A 20,365-nucleotide genomic window follows, 5' to 3' on the forward strand; every position below is an offset into this window, starting at 1 on the left:
GCTGGAATTGGCCGTCCGATGATGTCCTATCGACTGGAGACAGATCTGTTGATCAAGCAGGCTAAGGCAATATGTCGACACTCTGTAGAGAACGTTGGGCTACAACAGCGGTGTGTGGGCGAGTGTTATCCTGTTGGAAAACACTCCCTGGAATGCTGCTCCCGAATGCCACACGACACGTAGAGACACCAGATTGATGTACAAATTTGTAGTCAGGATGTGTGAGATAGCAACGAGAGTGCTCCTGCTACCATATGAAATCGCACTCCATACCATAACTCCTGGTGTAGGTCCAGTGTGTCTAGCACACAGACGGGTTGTTTGCACGCCCTTAACTGGCCTCGTCCTAACCAACACAAGGGCGTCACTGGCCTTGAGGCAGAACCAGTTTTCATCAGGAAACTCAAAAGACTTCTACTCTGCCCTCCAAGGAGCTCTCGCTTGACACCATGGAAGTCGCAGATGGCGGTGGTTAGTGGTCAGTGGAGTGCACGCTACATGGCGTCCGGCTCGGAGTTGTCCTTGAAGTAACAGATTTGTAACATTTCACTGTGTCGCTGTGGTGCCAAATGCTGCTCAAATTGCTGCTGCACATGCAGTGCAATGCTCCAGAGCAATGCCCCGAAAACTATGTCTTCCCTCTCGGTAGTGCCACATGGCCATCCAGATCCTGGTCTTCTTGCGACCATACATTCCCGCAACCACCGCTGTCAGCAATCGTGTACAATGGCTACATTTCTGCCAAGTATTCTGCAATATCGCAGAAGGAAGATCGAGCGTCTCGTAGTCCTTGTTTACCCGACTTCGCTCACACTCAGCGAGGTGTTGATTATGGCATATATGTTACCTTAACGGCATTCTTGACCAAAACCAACTCAAAACGTCCAATCTCAAATGTAACTAATGCTCATATACAGGGTGAGTCACCTAACATTACCGCTGGATATATTTCGTAAACCACATCAAATACTGACGAATCGATTCCACAGACCGAAAGTGAGGAGAGGGGCTATTGTAATTGGTTAGTACAAATCATACAAAAATGCACGAAAGTATGTTTTTTAACACAAATCTACGTTTTTTAAATGGAACCCCGTTAGTTTTGTTAGCACATCTGAACATATAAACAAATACGTAATCAGTGCCGTTTGTTGCATTGTAAAATGTTAATTACTTCCGGAGATATTGTAACTTAAAGTTGACGCTTGAGTACCACTCCTCCGCTGTTCGATCGTGTGTATCGGAGAGCACCGAATTACGTAGGGATCCAAAGGGATCGGTGATGGACCTTAGGTACAGAAGAGACTGGAACAGCACATTACGTCCACATGCTAACACCTTTTTATTGGTCTTTTTCAGTGGCGCACATGTACATTACCATGAGGGGTGAGATACACGTACACACGTGGTTTCCCTTTTTCAATTACGGAGTGGAATAGAGTGTGTCCCGACCTGTCAGGCCAATAGATGTTCAATGTGGTGGCCATCATTTGCTGCACACGATTGCAATCTCTGGCGTAATGAATGTCGTACACGCCGCAGTACATCTGGTGTAATGTCGCCGCAGGCTGCCACAATACGTTGTTTCATATCCTCTGGGGTTGTAGGCACATCACGGTACACATTCTCCTTTAACGTACCCCACAGAAAGAAGTCCAGAGGTGTAAGATCAGGAGAACGGGCTGGCCAATTTATGCGTCCTCCACGTCCTATGAAACGCCCGTCGAACATCCTGTCATGGGTCAGCTTAGTGTTAATTGCGGAATGTGCAACTGCACCATCATGCTGATACCACATACGTCGACGCGTTTCCAGTGGGACATTTTCGAGCAACGTTGGCAGATCATTCTGTAGAAACGCGATGTATGTTGCAGCTGTTTGGGTCCCTGCAATGAAGTGAGGACCAATGAGGTGGTCGCCAGTGATTCTGCACCATACATTTACAGTCCACGGTCGCTGTCGCTCTACCTGTCTGAGCCAGCGATGATTGTCCACGGACCAGTAATGCATGTTCCGTAGATTCACTGCCCCGTGGTTTGTGAAACCCGCTTCATCCGTAAACAGGTAGAACTGCAACGCATTCTCTGTTAATGCCCATTGACAAAATTGCACTCGATGATTAAAGTCATCACCTTGTAATTGCTGATGTAGCGACACATGAAAAGGCTGAAAGCGGTGACGATGCAGTATGCGCATGACACTACTTTGACTCAGTCCACCGGCTCTCGCAATGTCCTGTGTACTCATGTGTGGGTGCATTGCAACAGCAGCTAACACACCAACTGCACCCGCTTCTCCTGTGACGGACCTGTTACGGACCCGTTTGCGTGCTACGACCATACCTGTTGCATACAGTTGGCGGTAGATGTTTAGCAATGTGCGGCACGTTGGATGCTCTCTGTCCGGGTACCGTTCTGCATACACCCTGCAGGCTAAAAAATGGCTCTGAGCACTATGGGACTCAACTGCTGTGGTCATTAGTCCCCTAGAACTTAGAACTACTTAAACTTAACTAACCTAAGGACATCACACACATCCATGCCCGAGGCAGGATTCGAACCTGCGACCGTAGCAGTCGCACGGTTCCGGACTGCGCGCCTAGAACCGCGAGACCACCGCGGCCGGCACACCCTGCAGGCTTCAGCTGCATTTCGTCGACGTCATAGATGGGTATCATCGCCGCCTTTTCAGAGTTCGAATACACCATGGTCACAGTTCCTACAACACTACACTATCACAGACGTCTGGTAACACGGTGTACTACAGTTGGTCTGCGTGCGGAGACGAATGCAGAATAACAATAGCGGCAAGCGCTACATGCGGACACTGCGACAGCTAGGCAAAACCACAACAGTGCACTACAGCCACACTCGTAAACACGGTCGTCATCGTAAACATGTCCCTGCAGATGCTGCTCGCCGACCGTGGCCCGTGTTTGTTACAACACGCAACTGAACGTCGGAGGTTTCAAGCGTCAACTTTAGGTTACAGCCGGCCGAAGTGGCCGCGCGGTTCTGGCGCTGCAGTCTGGAACCGCGAGACCGCTACGGTCGCAGGTTCGAATCCTGCCTCGGGCATGGATGTGTGTGATGTCCTTAGGTTAGTTAGGTTTAACTAGTTCTAAGTTCTAGGGGACTAATGACCTCAGCAGTTGAGTCCCATAGTGCTCAGAGCCATTTGAACCATTTTTTTTTAGGTTACAATATCTCCGGATGTAATTAACATTTTACAATGCAACAACCGGCACTGATTACGTATTTGTTTATATGTTCAGATGTGCTAACAAAACTAACGTGGTTCCATTTTAAAAAACGTGGGTTTGTGTTAAAAAACATACTTCCGTGCATTTTTGTATGGTTTGTATTAAACAATTACACTAGCCCCTCTCCTCACGTTCGGTATGTGGAATCGGTTCGTCAGTATTTGATGTGGTTTACGAAATATATCCAGCGGTAACTTTAGGTGACACACCCTGTATACACTGATGACTGAAATTAAAGCAACAAACCACTTTTTCCCCGTCTTGCGTCTAATTCACGATATAATCATACAAACTGTCAAGAAATGTGTGTACGATCGTATTCTGTACGGAAGATGGCATTCCACTCCACGGACAGCCACACTAACATCATGATGCCTGTTTGCCGTTTAGTCCCACATCCACAATCGCTGTGGATGGCCATAGGAAGAATGGAAACAGGACAGTCGCAAACTGATGTGGCCCGATGGCCTAATGTGTATCGTTCCGTTGTTTGTCGGATGTGGTGACAGTTTATAGAGACCGAAACTGTACCTCGAAGACGAGGGCACGGACGACCACGTGTCACATCAGAAAGAGACGACCGTTATTGGGGTATAAGACCCGCTGTATGTATACCTGTTAAGCATTTTCACTGAAGGAAGCGTCTAAAGTGGAGTCGTCAACATGCCACCTGAATGGTCTAACAGTGGACCGATGTTCATTTACAGAAGAATCCTTGTTAGGTCTGGAGAGTGATTCCCGACGGATTCGCCTCTGGAGGGAACGTGGAACACGATTTCGGGGCCAAAACATCGTGGAAAGAGACTAATATCGAGGAGGAGGGGCAGGGTTTATGTTGACCAATCGAAGACCTCTTCATGAAATTGTACAGGTGAATCGACACTTGCTATCAGACTTCATAGCGAAATCTTTGGATATGGAGTGCGGTTGTTGCAGAATACTGTGGACCAAAACTTCGTAGTGATGGAAGATAATGCACGACCTCATGCAGCAGTGTTGGTTGATGTTTTCTTGGAAATGGAAGATTTTACACGCACAACGTGGCCTGTGGAAACCCATTTCTAAGCAAAGAAGGGAAAGCAGAAAGGTGGAGTGAGTATATAGAGGGCCTATACAAGGGCAATGAACTTGAGGACAATATTATGGAAATGGAAGAGGATGTAGATGAAGATAAAATGGGAGATACGATACTGCGTGGAGAGTTTGACAGAGCACTGAAAGACCTGAGTCGAAACAAGGCCCAGGAAGTAGACAACATTCCATTAGAACTACTGACGGCCTTGGGAGAGCTAGTCCTGACAAAACTCTACCATCTGGTGAGCAAGATGTATGAGACAGGCTAAATACCCTCAGACTTCAAGAAGAATATAATAATTCCGATCCAAAAGAAAGCAGGTGCTGACAGATGTGAAAATTACCGAACAATCAGTTTAATAAGTCACGGATGCAAAATACTAACGCGTATTCTCTACAAACGAATGGAAAAACTGGTAGAAGCTGACCTCGGTGAAGATCAGTTTGGATTCCGTAGAAATGTTGGAACACGCGAGGCAATACTGACCCTACGACTTATCTTAGAAGCTAGATTAAGGAAAGGCAAACCTACGTTTCTAGCATTTGTAGACTTAGAGAAAGCTTTTGACAATGTTGACTGGAATACTCTCTTTCAAATTCTGAAGGTGGCAGGGGTAAAATACAGGGAGCGAAAGGCTATTTACAATTTGTACAGAAACCAGATGGCAGTTATAAGAGTCGAGGGGCACGAAAGGGAAGCAGTGCTTGGGAAGGGAGTGAGACAGGGTTGTAGCCTATCCCCGATGTTATTCAATCTGTGTATAGAGCAAGCAGTGAAGGAAACAAAAGAAAAATTCGGAGTAGGTATTAAAATCCATGGAGAAGAAATAAAAACTTTGAGGCTCGCCGATGACATTGTAATTCTGTCAGAGACAGCAAAGGACTTGGAAGAGCAGTTGAACGGAATGGACAGTGTCATGAAAGGAGGGTATAAGATGAACATAAACAAAAGCAAAACGAGGATAATGGAATGTAGTGGAATTAAGTCGGGTGATGCTGAGGGAATTAGATTAGGAAATGAGACACTTAAAGTAGTAAAGGAGTTTTGCTATTTTGGGAGCAAAATAACTGATGATGGTCGAAGTAGAGAGGATATCAAATGTAGACTGGCAATGGCAAGGAAAGCGTTTCTGAAGGAGAGAAATTTATTAACATCGAGTATAGATTTAAATGTCAGGAAGTCGTTTCTGAAAGTATTTGTATGGTACGTAGCCATGTATGGAAGTGAAACATGGACGATAACTAGTTTGAACAAGAAGAGAATAGAAGCTTTCGAAATGTGGCGCTCCTGAAGAGTGCTGAAGATCAGATGGGCAGATCACATAACTGATGAGGAGGTATTGAATAGAACTGGAGAGAACAGGTGTTTGTGGCACAAATTGACTAGAAGAAGGTATCGGATGGTAGGACGTGTTCTGAGGCATCAAGGGATGACCAATTTAGTATTGGAGGGCAGTGTGGAGGGTAAAAATCGTAGAGACAGACCAAGAGATGAATACACTAAGCAGATTCAGAAGGATGTAGGCTGCAGTAGGTACTGGGAGATGAAGCAGCTTGCACAGGATAGAGTAGCATGGAGAGCTGCATCAAACCAGTCTCAGGACTGAAGACCACAACAAACAACAACGTGGACTGCTCGTTCTCTCGATGTGAATCTCACAAAGCATGTCTGGGATCCACTAGGGACACGGGATGCATCACGTCAGCATCCAACAACCACTCTCCAGGACTTGTGAGCAGCTCTGCTTGAAGAACAAGTGTTATTGCCTCAACAAGTGATTGATGATATTGTTCACAGCATTCCCCGTTTTTGTCAGACCTTTATTGTGGCCACAGGTGGTCGCACACCATACTGAGCACATTAAACAGTGGTCGGAATGTGTGTGCAAATCTCTAAAAACGAAATACACTTTTGTCTACTGTTACGGATGTTGCAGTTGTTTACGTTCTGTATTCTTTACACTGTTTCTGCTTTACAATCACCTAATTATTCTGTTTTGTGGCAAAATATACGCAACTTGCAAAATATCCGTTGGTGCTTTAATTTTGGACATCAGTGTATATATCTTATGTTCATCTCAACATTTATTAGAGCACCTTGTAAATATTTGAAGTAAATCAGTTAAGAACTTTTCGAGATTTTTGGTAACAGTTTTAAACAACGACTTGTCTTTATATATTAGCTTACAGGGTGTGCGGAAATTCTCATTACAAACTTCTACGACGTGTAGAGATGAATGAGTACATAATGTTTTGAATATGAATCCAAATCCAGAAATGTATTGTTTATGTGCTACAATCATTTGAAAACATGTTGATAATGCTACCACTTTTACAGGTAATTTATTAGGCGTGATCAAGTACGTCACTTGTTTTACAGTTCCACTCGTTGAACAGCGAAAGAAATTGCTCTTGCACTCGTTGACGGCTTCTCTTCAACGTGGTGCGGTATGGACTCTTCCACTTAGGGTGTTTGGCGTCTCCTTGGATCACCAGAAACACGCCGGCTGACGGTGAAGGAACCCCTTTCTCGAAGCCGTTGAGTTATTGCAGCAAAAATCGTATGCAAGGGACTCGAACATTGTGCGTAACAATCTTGGTAAAGGCGACGAGCAGCCCTTCCGTTACTCTGAGATTCGTCATAATGGAGGATTATGTTGGTGTATTCTGCAAATGTGTACTCGGCCATGTTGCTGTGACGCTCAAAGACACGTGAATGAGGCTCGAACCATGTCAGAGAGATAGGACAGACGTCAAATGGCATCAGCCAATCCGACGTAAACACTCCCCACCATGGAAGAATAACTAACGAAATTAATAGGAGGTTACAAAAGGGAGGCAATTTCTACCAAACAATAAAACACATAAAGTTTCAGAAAAAGCATAACTCCTTATGTATAAGAATTATTACTTCCCTGTTGTCACCTATGTCGGACAAACATGGACAATGACAGAAAGGAACTGGAACAGGCTACAAGCTGGGGAAATGAAATTTCTTAAAGCAGTTAAGGGAAAAACAAGAATGGTCAGAGTAAGGAATGTAGAGATTACAAAGGACCTTATCCAAGAAAGCATGAGAGAAGAAATTGAAAAAAAGAGATTAAGATGGTATGGGCATATTAAGACGATGCATGGGCAGAGACTCCGAAAAATTATGGAAGAGCTAAAGATGGATGGGAAAAGACCTAGAGGGCGCCCAAGAACACGGTGGAAAATGGGAGTGAGAATATCTGTGGAAAGGAGAGGTGTGACCTGGCAGAAAGTGGAGGAAGAAAAGTGGTGGGAGGACCGAGCCAAATGGAGAGGACTCGTCAGCACCCAGACCCGGCAGTAGCTGGAGCGGGATCCGGATGCAGATAGATTATAATTATAATTAACTTCCTTTTAATTCAGACACAATCACATTCTGTTACATAAACATAACTGGTTCTGGCTTACATTGGCCACCTTCAGCTGCTATTAGCAAATTCGACGAAGAAAATTTTCATCACACATGTTGTCAATGCAATGTAGAAAATCCTATGTGATATGCATTTTGGCTGTAACATGTAATGGACATTTCATTCGCCGAATACCGCCCCATAGCAAACAGCATCTAAAGAAGGCCAATGTAGGCCAGAACAGGTTATGATTGTAACACAGAATGTGTTCACGTCTGAATTAAAAGAAAGTTCACAATATATCAGTCAGAAATTCACAATATATCAGTCACTGGTCTCCTTCACTGGGATTTCGTTTTTTCCAGTAATCGTTATTACTATCATTGTTATTATTATTTACTGCTCTAGTGCTATGCATATTGTAATGCCGACTTGCAAAGGTTGTCAGAAAGGGCCTGAGGGTCCTAATATTGGGAGGCGAAATGAAGGGGCGAATTACGAAAACATAAAATAAATAAATAAACAAGTGACACGTCAGTGATGGGTGTAGTCACAGAGGCAGGCCTACCGGTCTGGCAGCAGCGGTGTGCAGCAGCAGCGTCAGCAGAAGTGGCGACCCTCGGAGCTTCGGGCAGGTCGCGGGTGTTCTCGTGGTGGCTTCCCTCGCCGCCATGTCGTACTGTGGCGCGGCGGGCGGCCGCCGGCAATTTAAGCTGGCCACTTACGCTGCCCTCCCCGTCCCGTTTCCCCGTCCCCCTCCCCCCCCCCCCCCCCCATCAGCTATCGTACTCATACTGGCGTCATCGTGCCATTCCTTACGTTGCACCGAGTGTCCTTCACACGCCCAATTCATTCATCTGACCGCCGGTGTCAGATAGGGGCTCCTACGCACAACCACATCCTACTATTGGCAAACGGCAGATTGCGCGAGCATAGAACGACCACTTGTACTTCGCAACAACCGTTTGTTTCCTCATATGAAAACAGTGTGAAAAGTTCATGATTCGACAGTCGAAGACTGCGTTTTTGGCCCAAAGTAGTTTATTTTTTTTTTTTTTTTTTCATGGCGTCCCCTTTTAGGTCAAGGCACTTAGTTTAAGGTGTTCCCAGTAAGCTATCACGTTTCTTGAGGTTGTAGAAAAAACAGAAAATATTCATCTACTGGTATGGACTCAAAATGTGAGAAATCTGTTACGTATGTTAAACATATTAACGATTCACGATTGATATTACTCAGTTTTTTCACTGTCAAACTGCGTTCCTGATCTTTGTACGCAGGTGATCTGTTATGGCGAAAGAAGATTTTTATCTTTTACCCCAGACTACATATCGCCTCAGAGTTGACAGATGATATTACATCTGCCTGTGTCGCTCTTTCGCTTCCCTTCAACCCTTTCAGTACCAGTAGTTGCTACCTGAAACCACCGTTTTATTAATTTTGTTTTGAAGTCGCAGAGCCTTCAGCGAGAAACCACAGACGCTGTTTCAAGACAGAAACATCTAGCGGTGCACTGAGGTATGAGAGCGTGCTGAAAAGTAATGCCTCCGAATTTTTATATTTAAACTCTTAAGACTTTTTAAATAACACAAACGGTATTAACATTCTATATCTGTATTTTTTATGTCTATATATTTGCAGCCCTCTGCTGCAAGACGGCTCAGAACTGAAGCCAGTAAGATGGCGGCGTCTAACGTAACTATGTCGGTGCGTGAGAAACAGAGTGCTGTAATCGAGCTTCGAATTCGACGTGGTAGCCCACAGATGGAGCACCCTCTGCTTCAGCATGACAATGCCACACCACACACGAGCGCTGCGACATCTGTAAAAACCCGATGCCTTGGGTTCACTGTCATCGATCATCCTCAACATAGTCCCGACTGCACCCATCCGATTTTCATCTGTTTCCGAAACTCAAGCACCTTCGAGGACTTCTGTTTGATATCGGTGCAGGAAGAAGTGACGTCGTGGCTCCATCAACTATGTCAAACATTCTACGTGACTGCATCAACAAATTGGTCTCTCGTTGAGAGAAATGTGTTCCTCTCCAGGGTGTCCATGGCACGAAATAAATATGTAGACATGAAGAATGAAGACGGAGAGTGTTAATAACGTTTGTTTTATTTGAAAAGCTTTAAGAGTTTGCACATAATAAATTCGGAGGCATTGCTTTTCATGACGCCCTCGTATTTCAACAAAAGTAGCGCACTGTGACACTTACTTGTAACGTTTAAAGCTACAGTCGGACAGTCGGAGTGGAAATTGTGCTACGTGATTGTAGGAGATTGTGCCATCCATTTTTTATTTTTTTTATAGTGGTCGTATTGAAGAGACTGTTGACAATGGAAGTAGATACATCTGACATTATCGCAACGTACATGTTGAATTCATACTACTGCTTTTATAAGCGCTTTCGAGCCGCGCGGAGTGGCCGCGCGGTTTTAGCCGTCATGTCACGGACTGCGCGGCCCCTCCCTCGGGCATGGGTGTGTGTGTTGTTCTTAGCATAGGTTAGTTTAAGTTGTGTGTAAGTCTAGGGACTGATGACCTAAGCAGCCTGGCCCCTTATGAATTCACACATATTTGAACGTTTGAGTACTTTCGAAATTAAACCAGCATGGCAGTATGTAATTTTGATATGAAACTTACTAAACTTTGGGTCCATTTTTGCTAGTTATTTGAGACTACAGTTTGTTGTAGCCATTATGAGTTCATCGAAGTTTCGAGGTGTAGGATTTTATCTAGGAGAAGTGTAGCTTCTCTTCAGAACAACTGATTGTTTGATTTTTGCCAATTTCTCCTTGTATTCGCTAATTACTATGATAATAATGGGTAATTTTGTGAAAATTTTACTGTTATATATTTTTTCATATTGTTGGGTCTCAAAGGTGTAAATATTGAACAGCCGCCACGGGGCTGCTCCGTCCCAGTTGTCACACTGTTCTTGCTAAGTACAATAATCTTTAGCGTCAGGCAAAACAAAGACTGCACCACATCTTCTGCTTCCTCTATTTCATTTTATATTATTAGAGTCATTCATCAAGCCTACTAGCCTGCGGTTATCAAAACGTCAGCTCTCAAGCCATAACGCTGTAATAAAAACCAGCATGGAACAACACTAACGTAATATCCATATTATGTTAATTAAAGGAAATCATTTTCTTCCTTGTTTCACGAAACTTAATTACTGTTGTACACCCTAGGTTTCGGGTTATAGCCCAGTTTCTAGGACATAGGTGATACCAAAGATGACAACCAAGAGAAGATAAACACATGTCAGCGTCCTACTCTATCAGTTCTTGACTTACGAGGAGAACAAAGCAAGCGCCATAAACCGATTTTCCAGAAACTTGCTCAGTTCCAGAGGGACCAAAATATGCGAATACTTGTCCAAGCTTATCCGTAGTTATTTCACCGTTTCTGAGAAAAGACGGTCATAGTTTTCGACGTACTTTAGGTGCCCTTTTAGTACGTGACATGTCCAACCGAAGCGCTGTCACAGCGATTAGCGTCGGAGCATCCTTTTGTGCTCCTTGCTCGAAAGACGATTTTTCTTGTCTGTTTTTCATTTATCTACGCATGTCCGTAGAAGGTTACTGCACGAATGTTTCTTATCAAGTTAGGGAATACAGGGGCGTTACATTAATTGTATAATTAGAACAGGGATCCACAATATGTGCCTTGTGTTTTATTGTATGCTAGACTAGCTGACAAAAAAAAAATGGTTCAAATGGCTCTGAGCACTATGGGACTTAACTGCTCAGGTCATCAGTCCCCTAGAACCTAGAACTACTTAAACCTAACTAACCTAAGGACATCACACACAGCCATGCCCGAGGAAGGATTCGAACCTGCGAGCGTTGCGGTCGCGCGGATCCAGACTGTAGCGCCTAGAACCGCTCGGCCACATTGGCCGGCTAGCTGACAAACCCGATACTGAAGAGATATTCGTTTTGCCAGTGATCTAATAGAAACGAAAGCAAAATATGAACTGTGTTTGTAGGATAGTATCGAAAAAAATTTCATTTCCATATATTAGTGAAAACAGCTTTGAAATTATCAAACAGTGGTACAAAAAAATACACATAATGTCCGAATGTATAATTACATTATCCAAATTAAGAAACTTGACAATTTCCGTGCCCTGAGCGTAGCTGCTTCGCGTGTCTACAACGCGATTTCAAAACATCTCTATGGCAACGCCTCTTCATAGCTCTATAGACTCCTATCGTTTTCGCCTGCACCAGTTTGCGCTTTGCAGTCGAAAAATGTCAAAAGCGTTGCCAGGTGTCAGGGATTTCTTTAAGTTGACTCAACTGTAGGATTGTGTTCGTATAGTAATGAAGAAACGCATTAAAACTTCACGCATGATGCGGCAATTTTTTCACGTATCTCAATGTTTATGACGTCATACCTCTTGGATTATGTGTTGTACGATGATAAATTTACATAGGTACATTCAGCGACATATGTGAATACTGTCGGCGAAATTCTTTGCGAATACAGTTAGTAGGGAAGAAATAATAAATTTAGACGACATGTATGATGCAGCAGTTTTTCACACATCTCAGTGTTTATAACGTCATATCTCCTGAACTGTGATATACTTTTGTAGGTACATTTAGCGGCATATGTGGATACTCCTGTATGATGCGGTAGGTTCTCACGCATGTCATTGTTTATGACGTCTGTCTCCTGAACTTTGATATGCACATGATTCTTACCCTCACAGCAATTGTTTCCTGGCAGTAAGAGATGTGTACCACGTTTTCTTGAAATCGATTCATTGGTTTAGGAAGACATGTAGGACATACACACATACACACACACACACACACACACACACACACACACACACACACACACACACACACACACATTGAGAGACATCTGTATAATTTGTATGGATGTGTGTGTGTGATATTTTCATGGATTACATCCTCTTTGAATTCTCATATTCTTATATGTAATTCTTTTAACAATTCCTATATTAATCTTTATAATAATTTTTATACTAACTGTTAAGTTAATACTTATACTTTATTCTTATGTTTATTCCTCAGAAGGATTTGGTGTATTCCCTTGGGTAATACCGATCGCAGAAGCATTCGAAACATAGTGTTTCCGACCATGAGCATCGCGTAAAGGCACGTTAACCACAGTCGTATTTCTCGGTGTGATTCATATCAGGAAACGCAAGTGTGGCACACCTGCCATCGTGCGAACCCCATGGTGTTAGGAATTTCACTCGGGAAAGAAACGTCGTTAACACTGCTGAAGATTTCATGCGTTGGCAATAATTTCGATGAAAATCACGCATAGCGGATCATTGTTTCCGAAAACTGGCGCTTTCAGTTGATTATCAATGCATAGATCTGTATTGCGTCGCGTCTAGTTGTGATATCCCCCTGCTGTGTAATGAACCTAGAATAACTCTGCATTTTTTAATGAAATGCTTTATTTCCGGGTAAAAATATACGTCACAGGATTGACACAGATGCGTACACTTCAGGGAAATTACTTTAAACGAACAGGTTGAACTGTTTGTATTCCATCTTCATCGATGAATTTTTCGTCGTATAACAAAGGATCGCTTTGTCCACCCCGTGAATCAGTTATGAACACGGGTGGCTCCATTTTAACATTCGGATGTTGTCCCCTTCGTTGGTTAACGTCGTGTTGCACTCGAGGGTCGAACTTCCCGCTGACTGCTTGAAGAAAAATGAAGAAAATTGGCAGGAGAAAAGAGTTATACCGAATTCGTCGGTATATGACTGTGTCAAGTGATTCAATTGGTTGACCGCAACTTCCGTGACTTTTTCACCTCGATGCGACGATGTTAGATTACTGCTGATGTGATATTTTGTTTGTCTAGTAACCAGAAACCGACACGAGCTGGAAATGCAGGCCGACCACCCGAGGGCGACGACGGTGAGTCGCCAAAAGCCACAGAAAGGCAACTGCTGTGGGCAACAACGAAGACGACAGCAATAGGTATTGAGGGATACGGCAGAATGGCAAGTCCGAAAAGCGAACCAAACAGAGAGCTTAGACGTAGCAAGATCAGGAACCGAACAACTATGGGTAAAACGAACAATACATGAGCGCAGTCGGAGCACGACTGACTTCTGAGTTTTTGTTGTTGTTGTAGCTCGTGGTACAGCGTCACTAGTGGATGGTGATCTTACTGTCTTGGTGCGAGTGAAATTTTGATGGGCGGCAGTCTTATTACAGTCTTTTCTATCTTACAGTGACATCATTGCAATGACATCATTGGAGTGCTCGTTGAAGGCGTCGCGCTGGGACTCCCACCGTCGGAGGGTCGTACGGGACTTCATCCCGTACGACCCTCCGACGGTGGGAGTTTAGAATTTTAAGGTTGCGGATAAGAGGGAACGCAACTACTTACATACAGATACTGGTGGTTGTACCATGAACATCACATATAAAGTGGCCTATCAAGACTGACACATTATTAACAGCTGTAACAGGGCTGTCGTTACCCTTGGTCCTAATCTGATTCCTTGAGGATGGTAAGAGAATCAGGGTGGCGGTGCCATTGTTGCAGTGTAAATGTGGTGTAAGCCAGTGACTGTGCCATGCAGGGCATCCAGTTTGTCATAAAGACGTCTTGCCTTCTCTCAAATGGAAGTCTTTACAGTTACAATGTTTGTCTCCTCGTGGAGGATAACAGCCCATGTGAGTGGAGGAGCATGCAGTCTTCACCGAAGCACCTTATTCTGCAGGCGCTGGAGGATCTGAATCCAGGAGGCAGTAATCGTGGCCCACGCGGAGGAGCCACAGGTGAGGGAAGGGTGGACATCCATCTAGTACAGTAGGAGCTTCGTGTCTGAGTTCAGTTCCCATCTGTTGAAGAGCGGGTACAACGCTTTATCAGCTACTGTTCTTTTTGGGTGACGTATTCCGTATGTTGATGGAAGAGCAGTTTTTTATCCATCTCGACACCTATATATTTGGTATCTGGGGACCATGGGACCTGGACGCCCGCAATATTGATGTTGTGGAGGAGGATTGGGCGCCGCTTGGTGAAGTAGACCGCCGTAGTTTTGGCGGCATTGAGGGAAATCTTGTTTGAACGATACCAGTTGACTGTTGCGTCCACCTACCTCTGCAGACGAGCAATGAGCTGGTCCGTGTTGCGGCTGTTCGTAAAGAGCGCCGTACCGTCAGTGCGTTGCGCCAGGTGGCAGTGTGGGACGACTGGCATATCATTAACATGAATTTTGAAGTGGATGGGAGATAACACAGAGCGCTCAGGGGTACCCGTCGACGAATGACCTAAGCTCGAGCATTTTTCTTGCTGAGTAACTAAGAAGGTTCTGTTGTGGAGGAAACCATCCACATTCTTGATACAGATGTCAGGGATGGTCGTCTTTGTCAGCATTTTGTACGCTAGATTGTCCTGTCAAATCTTGTACGGGTGACTTCCAAGCCCCTGCGCTGCCGGCTTTATAGGGCCCCCGTGAGCGCTGCGGCGTGGCCCGCGTACTGCCCGGTGGCGGCGACAGCAGCGCTCGCACGTTATAGGAGCACCGCCGCTGGCGGCTGTCGTCACGTCCATGCCCTATGATAGGCTGCCAAAATTGTCGGCCCGGGATACCAGTGTTTGATCCGTATTGACCACAAAATCAGTGTCGAAGTGCGGAATTATAGCAGACGATTGGCGTTGAAACATCTCTGCGGTTTCTTCGATCGTATGTTTTACCTTTGTGCTAACATATGTAATAACATGTCACTGTCAAATGCTATGATTTGCCTTGACGATATCACACTACGTTTGCGAAGTTTTTACTTCAAAGATCTTCCGACGGCAATAAAGTGGCTGCCGTCATCGCCCATTGACGCAACATTCGTGTTGTAGCAAGATCTCCGTACTTCTTGGCTTCTTCAAAACGACCATAGACCAACGAAATGACCCCTTTAAATTTTTCGTGATTTGTTCCACCCTTCTTCACTTGGCGCATCTCGTGGTCGTGCGGTAGCGTTCTCGCTTCCCACGCCCGGGTTCCCGGGTTCGATTCCCGGCGGGGTCAGGGATTTTCTCTGCCTCGTGATGGCTGGGTGTTGTGTGCTGTCCTTAGGTTAGTTAGGTTTAAGTAGTTCTAAGTTCTAGGGGACTTATGACCACAGCAGTTGAGTCCCATAGTGCTCAGAGCCTTCTTCACTTGGTTCTTCCATCGCCATACCTATTCACTATTTTTTTAGTCTGCGAGTGTTTTTTGACGTCATCGTTTTTTGCGTCTATTTTGGATGAAGTTCGGCAAGCCTTACTGACTTTAACTGTAATCAAAAAATGAAGATTACACTTTTACATCATGAACTCCCTGCCCAAAATTTTGACATCACGTGAAAATCTTGTGAATACATTTATAAAAAATAAAGAATTCAGTTTACCTTTAATACTATCTGAAATGCGTCTAATATTAGCTCTTTTTTTTGTGAACTTAAAGGTTTTTCTTCGACGACTGAATGTGCAATATGCCTCTCACCTACTTCATCTACAGTTTCTCTGCAGTCAAGATTTTGTTTCATGTGCAATAAGATCCGTAATTCTTTCCGCCTTTTCTTTACCCAAGATTATCGACCAGTTTGGTTTTCTCGTTCGTGATTTATTAATTATATTCCATTTAATTAACAGTTCAGTACAGGAGTACACTGTAACAATTACTACTTCTCTTGTTTCAGAGCTCACGGCGTCACATTCGTTTAGATCATCCACAGATTATTCCCTAATGCATTCGTCTTGAAGATCGGTTTCGAGGTCCCTGCTACGGTTCGGTTTCATTAGTTTTTCGTATGGAATTTTCCTGGGGCTCCACAGCTGTCTTTGGTCTTTGAGAAATAACTCGGAAGTTATATGTTTCCATTAGTGATTCCATCGAGGAGACGAAATTAATCGGGCAGGTCAGAATCGGTAGATTACAACACTCTCCTTGCAGGCTGCAGTTATAAACGAGTGTGCTTCTCGGAACCAAGCAAGCATCTATATTTATCTTTAATTAATTCACCAGATACACAGTTACTAGCGAATAAGGACAACGCTGTTTCAACATACACAGGGAAAAACGTTCATTTAGTAATATTCTGCTGACAAGGTTAGATAATGAAAATAAATAAATACATAAAAACAATAATGGGGTTTCGAACACGAGGCGCAAAAGTGATGCTGCGACGCTAACAGCTACGCCATCATTTCGGCTGAATTTGTCACACTTAAAGTACCGTACATCAAAAACTCTGACCGCCCTTTTCTCAGAAACGATCGAGTAACTACGGATAAGCCGAGACACGGCTTCGCTGATTTTGACTCCTCTTCCACATAGCAAAGTTTCTGGGAAATCGAGTTATAGTGCTTGCCGAGTTCCCGTCGTTAATGTGTCAAAGTTCTTTCTTTTGACAGTTTTGACACACTCATGTTTGTGTTCTACAACATTCAGTAAGAGAGCATGTACAGCATTTATTAATAATTATAAATTAGAGTAGAGGTATGTGCAGCGGAATGGATACTTGTGTTCTTATTTATTAATGAATAAATGCATGAGGTTCTCCTATTTATAGGTTGTAACATAGTCTAAAAAGGGTGAATAATTTGCTCATTCGATGGTAAATGTGGTGCTACACTCATCTGTATTTTTTAAAAATTTCTATTACTTCTAATTGAAGAGGTTTTGTACTTTCTCCCTCTACGTGTTGGACTTGTACATCTAATACTCATTTGTGGTTTGGCTTTAAGCAATGTTCGGTAATGGATGACTTTGGCTTCTCTAATCTACGTGTTTCTATGGAGTTCTCTGAGCCTAGTACAGACTGACCTCCCAGTCTGGCCAATATAGCAGGACTGACACTCTTGGCACACCATATTAACAAACTCCACTTTTCATGTTGGCCGTTTGTTTGTCTTTAAATTGAAGAAATATCTGTCTAATATCTGTGGGACTATCTAATGTCTGTGGGCCATCGAAAAACACATAGAAACTCTTTGCCTTTAAAATGTTTTTTACTCCATTAGAAATATTAACTATGAAAAGGAAATAGTGTGTTGAGCTTTTAGGCTATTTATGTAGTTCAGTGGGTGCATCGTAGAAGCTGGAGATTAATGGAGCCAGATTCATTCTTTGACGATCATTTCTTAAATCCAAACCACAAATAAGTACTTGATATAAAAGTCCTACATACGGAGGTAAAGGGTGCAGAGAGCTTACAATCAGAAGTATTAGAAATAAGATGGGTGTATTTTCAGATTTACTTTTGAAAGAGAAAACCCAGTTCAATTATTCAGCCTTAACGAATGTTGTAGCATACCAAAGGAAATGTGTCAAAACTGTGAACAGAGAATTTTATAGACAGTCAAGAACGGATAAATTACGAAACTGACGTGTTTATCTTTACTTGGTTGCCATCTTTGGAATCATCTGTGCTCTAGGAAATGGGCTCGTAAACCGAAAACCAGGTTGTACAATAATAATAAAGTTTTGCGAAAAAAGGCAAAAGATGTGTTTCGTTTGGTTAATTCAATATGCAATGTTTCACCAAGAACTAGAATCAGTTAAAATGATGCCTATATATTCCCCAAAATACGAAGTGTCTGTTACATAATTTTTCGATATGTACAAATGGGACATAGTTTCTTGCACTTCAGCTAATTCGAAAGTGAAATTTTCCTGTCATTATCAAGGCGAGTAGGTGACAAATTTCCGAATATGGAAGGGTAGCTCTTTGTCGTCGAGGTGCCAGAACAGTGCTATGAAATTTATATCTGGGAAAAATACACGTGTGTTACAGATGATATAGTGACCACAACGAGATCAGTCACATATCAGACTTAGCTACCAGGCTTATGTATTAAAGAAAGAAAAGTATAAGCGCCGAATGGAAAAGAACACGATTCTGCACGAGGAGGAACAAATTCATAACTGTTGCAAATCAGACAGTTCGTAATTGAAATGTATGCTAGGTGTCGGAATGGTAAGCAGAGAAGACTCAGGAAGGATAGCGGTAGCGAAGACTTGAAGTGACACGATTCCATGAATCTCTAGAAGCCCTCGTCTCGATGCATCAGATCATCTGCCAGTTGCATTTCCACTGCTTTGACTTTCACAGAATCCCATAAGGAAAACAATCTGAATGATGTAATTAATGCAGTAGCTTTCAGAAATGCCGTGCTCAGTCTACACATATGCGGTCGATTGTAGAAGACAGGTGCGTCGTCGGTGTTTGACGTACAGTTGTTGTAGAGTGCATGTGGTTTACCTTACATACTACAGGTGAACGTCCACCATAAACCCCAGAAGAGCTGCCGTTCTGGGCGCTGAGCCTAAGGAACTTCATGACGCTTACAATTTTTGAAGAGCCATTTACAATTACGGAGATGTTACATATCTTTTCTGTCTCTGTCCCATAGTTAGTGTGAAGTTTTGTGTTCCAGGACTTTCTTATTGAGATGTTTTTCCTTGAATGTAACCTTTAAGCATTCGTGGTTCAAATGGCTCTGAGCACTATGGGACTCAACTGCTGAGGTCATTAGTCCCCTAGAACTTAGAACTAGTTAAACCTAACTAACCTAAGGACATCACAAACATCCATGCCCGAGGCAGGATTCGAACCTGCGACCGTAGCGGTCTCGCGGTTCCAGACTGCAGCGCCTTTAAGCGCACGGCCACTTCGGCCGGCTTTAAGCATTCGTCTTACACACTGTAATCGACAGTCTTTACAGTATATGGGCCTGCGAACCAAAGTTCCATTGACGCTCATTGTTTGCGAAGAATGGTCGCAGTTAGGTGTCATCTGAAATTACATTTTAAAAAAATGCCGACGCCCCACGAAGGACTTATCCGAATGGAGCGGGAAGTTGATAGATATGACGTACTTATACAGACATACAAATGTTAACAATTTAAGAAAAAAACGATGATTTATTCAAGAGAAAAAACCCTGATAACGAGCGAAAACATTTCTGAAGACTCCAAGGACAGTCGTCCTCCAAACGGCTCGAGAACCAGGAGTGGTGGTGTTGGGTGCCATTTCTTTTCGTAGCAAGACTCCTTTGGTCGTCATCAGCGGCACCCTTACAGCACAGCAGTTCGTCGACGATATTCTACGCCCCTTTTTGTTGCGCTTCGTGACAACCCATCCCGGGCTTACATTTCAGCAAGATAGCGCCCGCCCGCTCATTGCAGGAGTTCCTGCTGTTTGTCTTCGTGTTTGCCAAACCCTGCCTTGGCTAGAAAGGCGACCGGATCTCTCCCCAGTCGAGAACGTTTGGAGCATTACAGGTAGGGTCCTCCAAACAGCTAGAGATTTTGACTATCCAGAGCGCCAATTGGGCAGAATGTGGCACAATATCCGTCAGGCGGTAACCAACAACTCTGTGAATCTTTGCCACGCCGAATAACTGCTTCCTTAAGGGCTAGAGGTAAACCAGTGCGTTACTGACTTGCTCAATTTGTGAAGCTCTTTAATAAATCAACCAATTTTTCTGAAACTGTAATCATTGGTTTTCTGTACATGTGCCTCACACATACCGATTTCCGTTCCATTCGGATACCTCCTTTGTGGTGCGTCATCTTTTTTGTCTTTTAAATCCACATGGGTTGGCTTAAGGCACAGGGAATGCTCTGTAAGCACAACTCC

General features: G+C 43.7%; 1 protein-coding gene across 3 annotated transcripts in view; it reads right to left on the reverse strand.

Moving 5' to 3' along the window:
- The window catches only part of LOC126236948 (acetylcholinesterase-like), a 184,080-nt gene that overhangs the window by 89,111 nt on the left and 74,604 nt on the right, over positions 1 to 20,365 (reverse strand). Inside the window, exon 1 of one of the 3 annotated variants that reach the window (XM_049946643.1) lies at positions 8,285 to 8,433. The exons of the other annotated variants lie outside the window; for them this stretch is intronic. Coding sequence (XP_049802600.1) covers positions 8,285 to 8,389 — 105 coding nt within the window. The 5' untranslated portion in view covers positions 8,390 to 8,433. Of the gene's footprint in view, positions 1 to 8,284; positions 8,434 to 20,365 lie in introns of those variants that run through there. 3 annotated transcript variants of the gene reach the window in all.

This window comes from Schistocerca nitens, chromosome 2 (assembly GCF_023898315.1).
Source record: "Schistocerca nitens isolate TAMUIC-IGC-003100 chromosome 2, iqSchNite1.1, whole genome shotgun sequence".
Classification (NCBI taxonomy): domain Eukaryota; kingdom Metazoa; phylum Arthropoda; class Insecta; order Orthoptera; family Acrididae; genus Schistocerca; species Schistocerca nitens.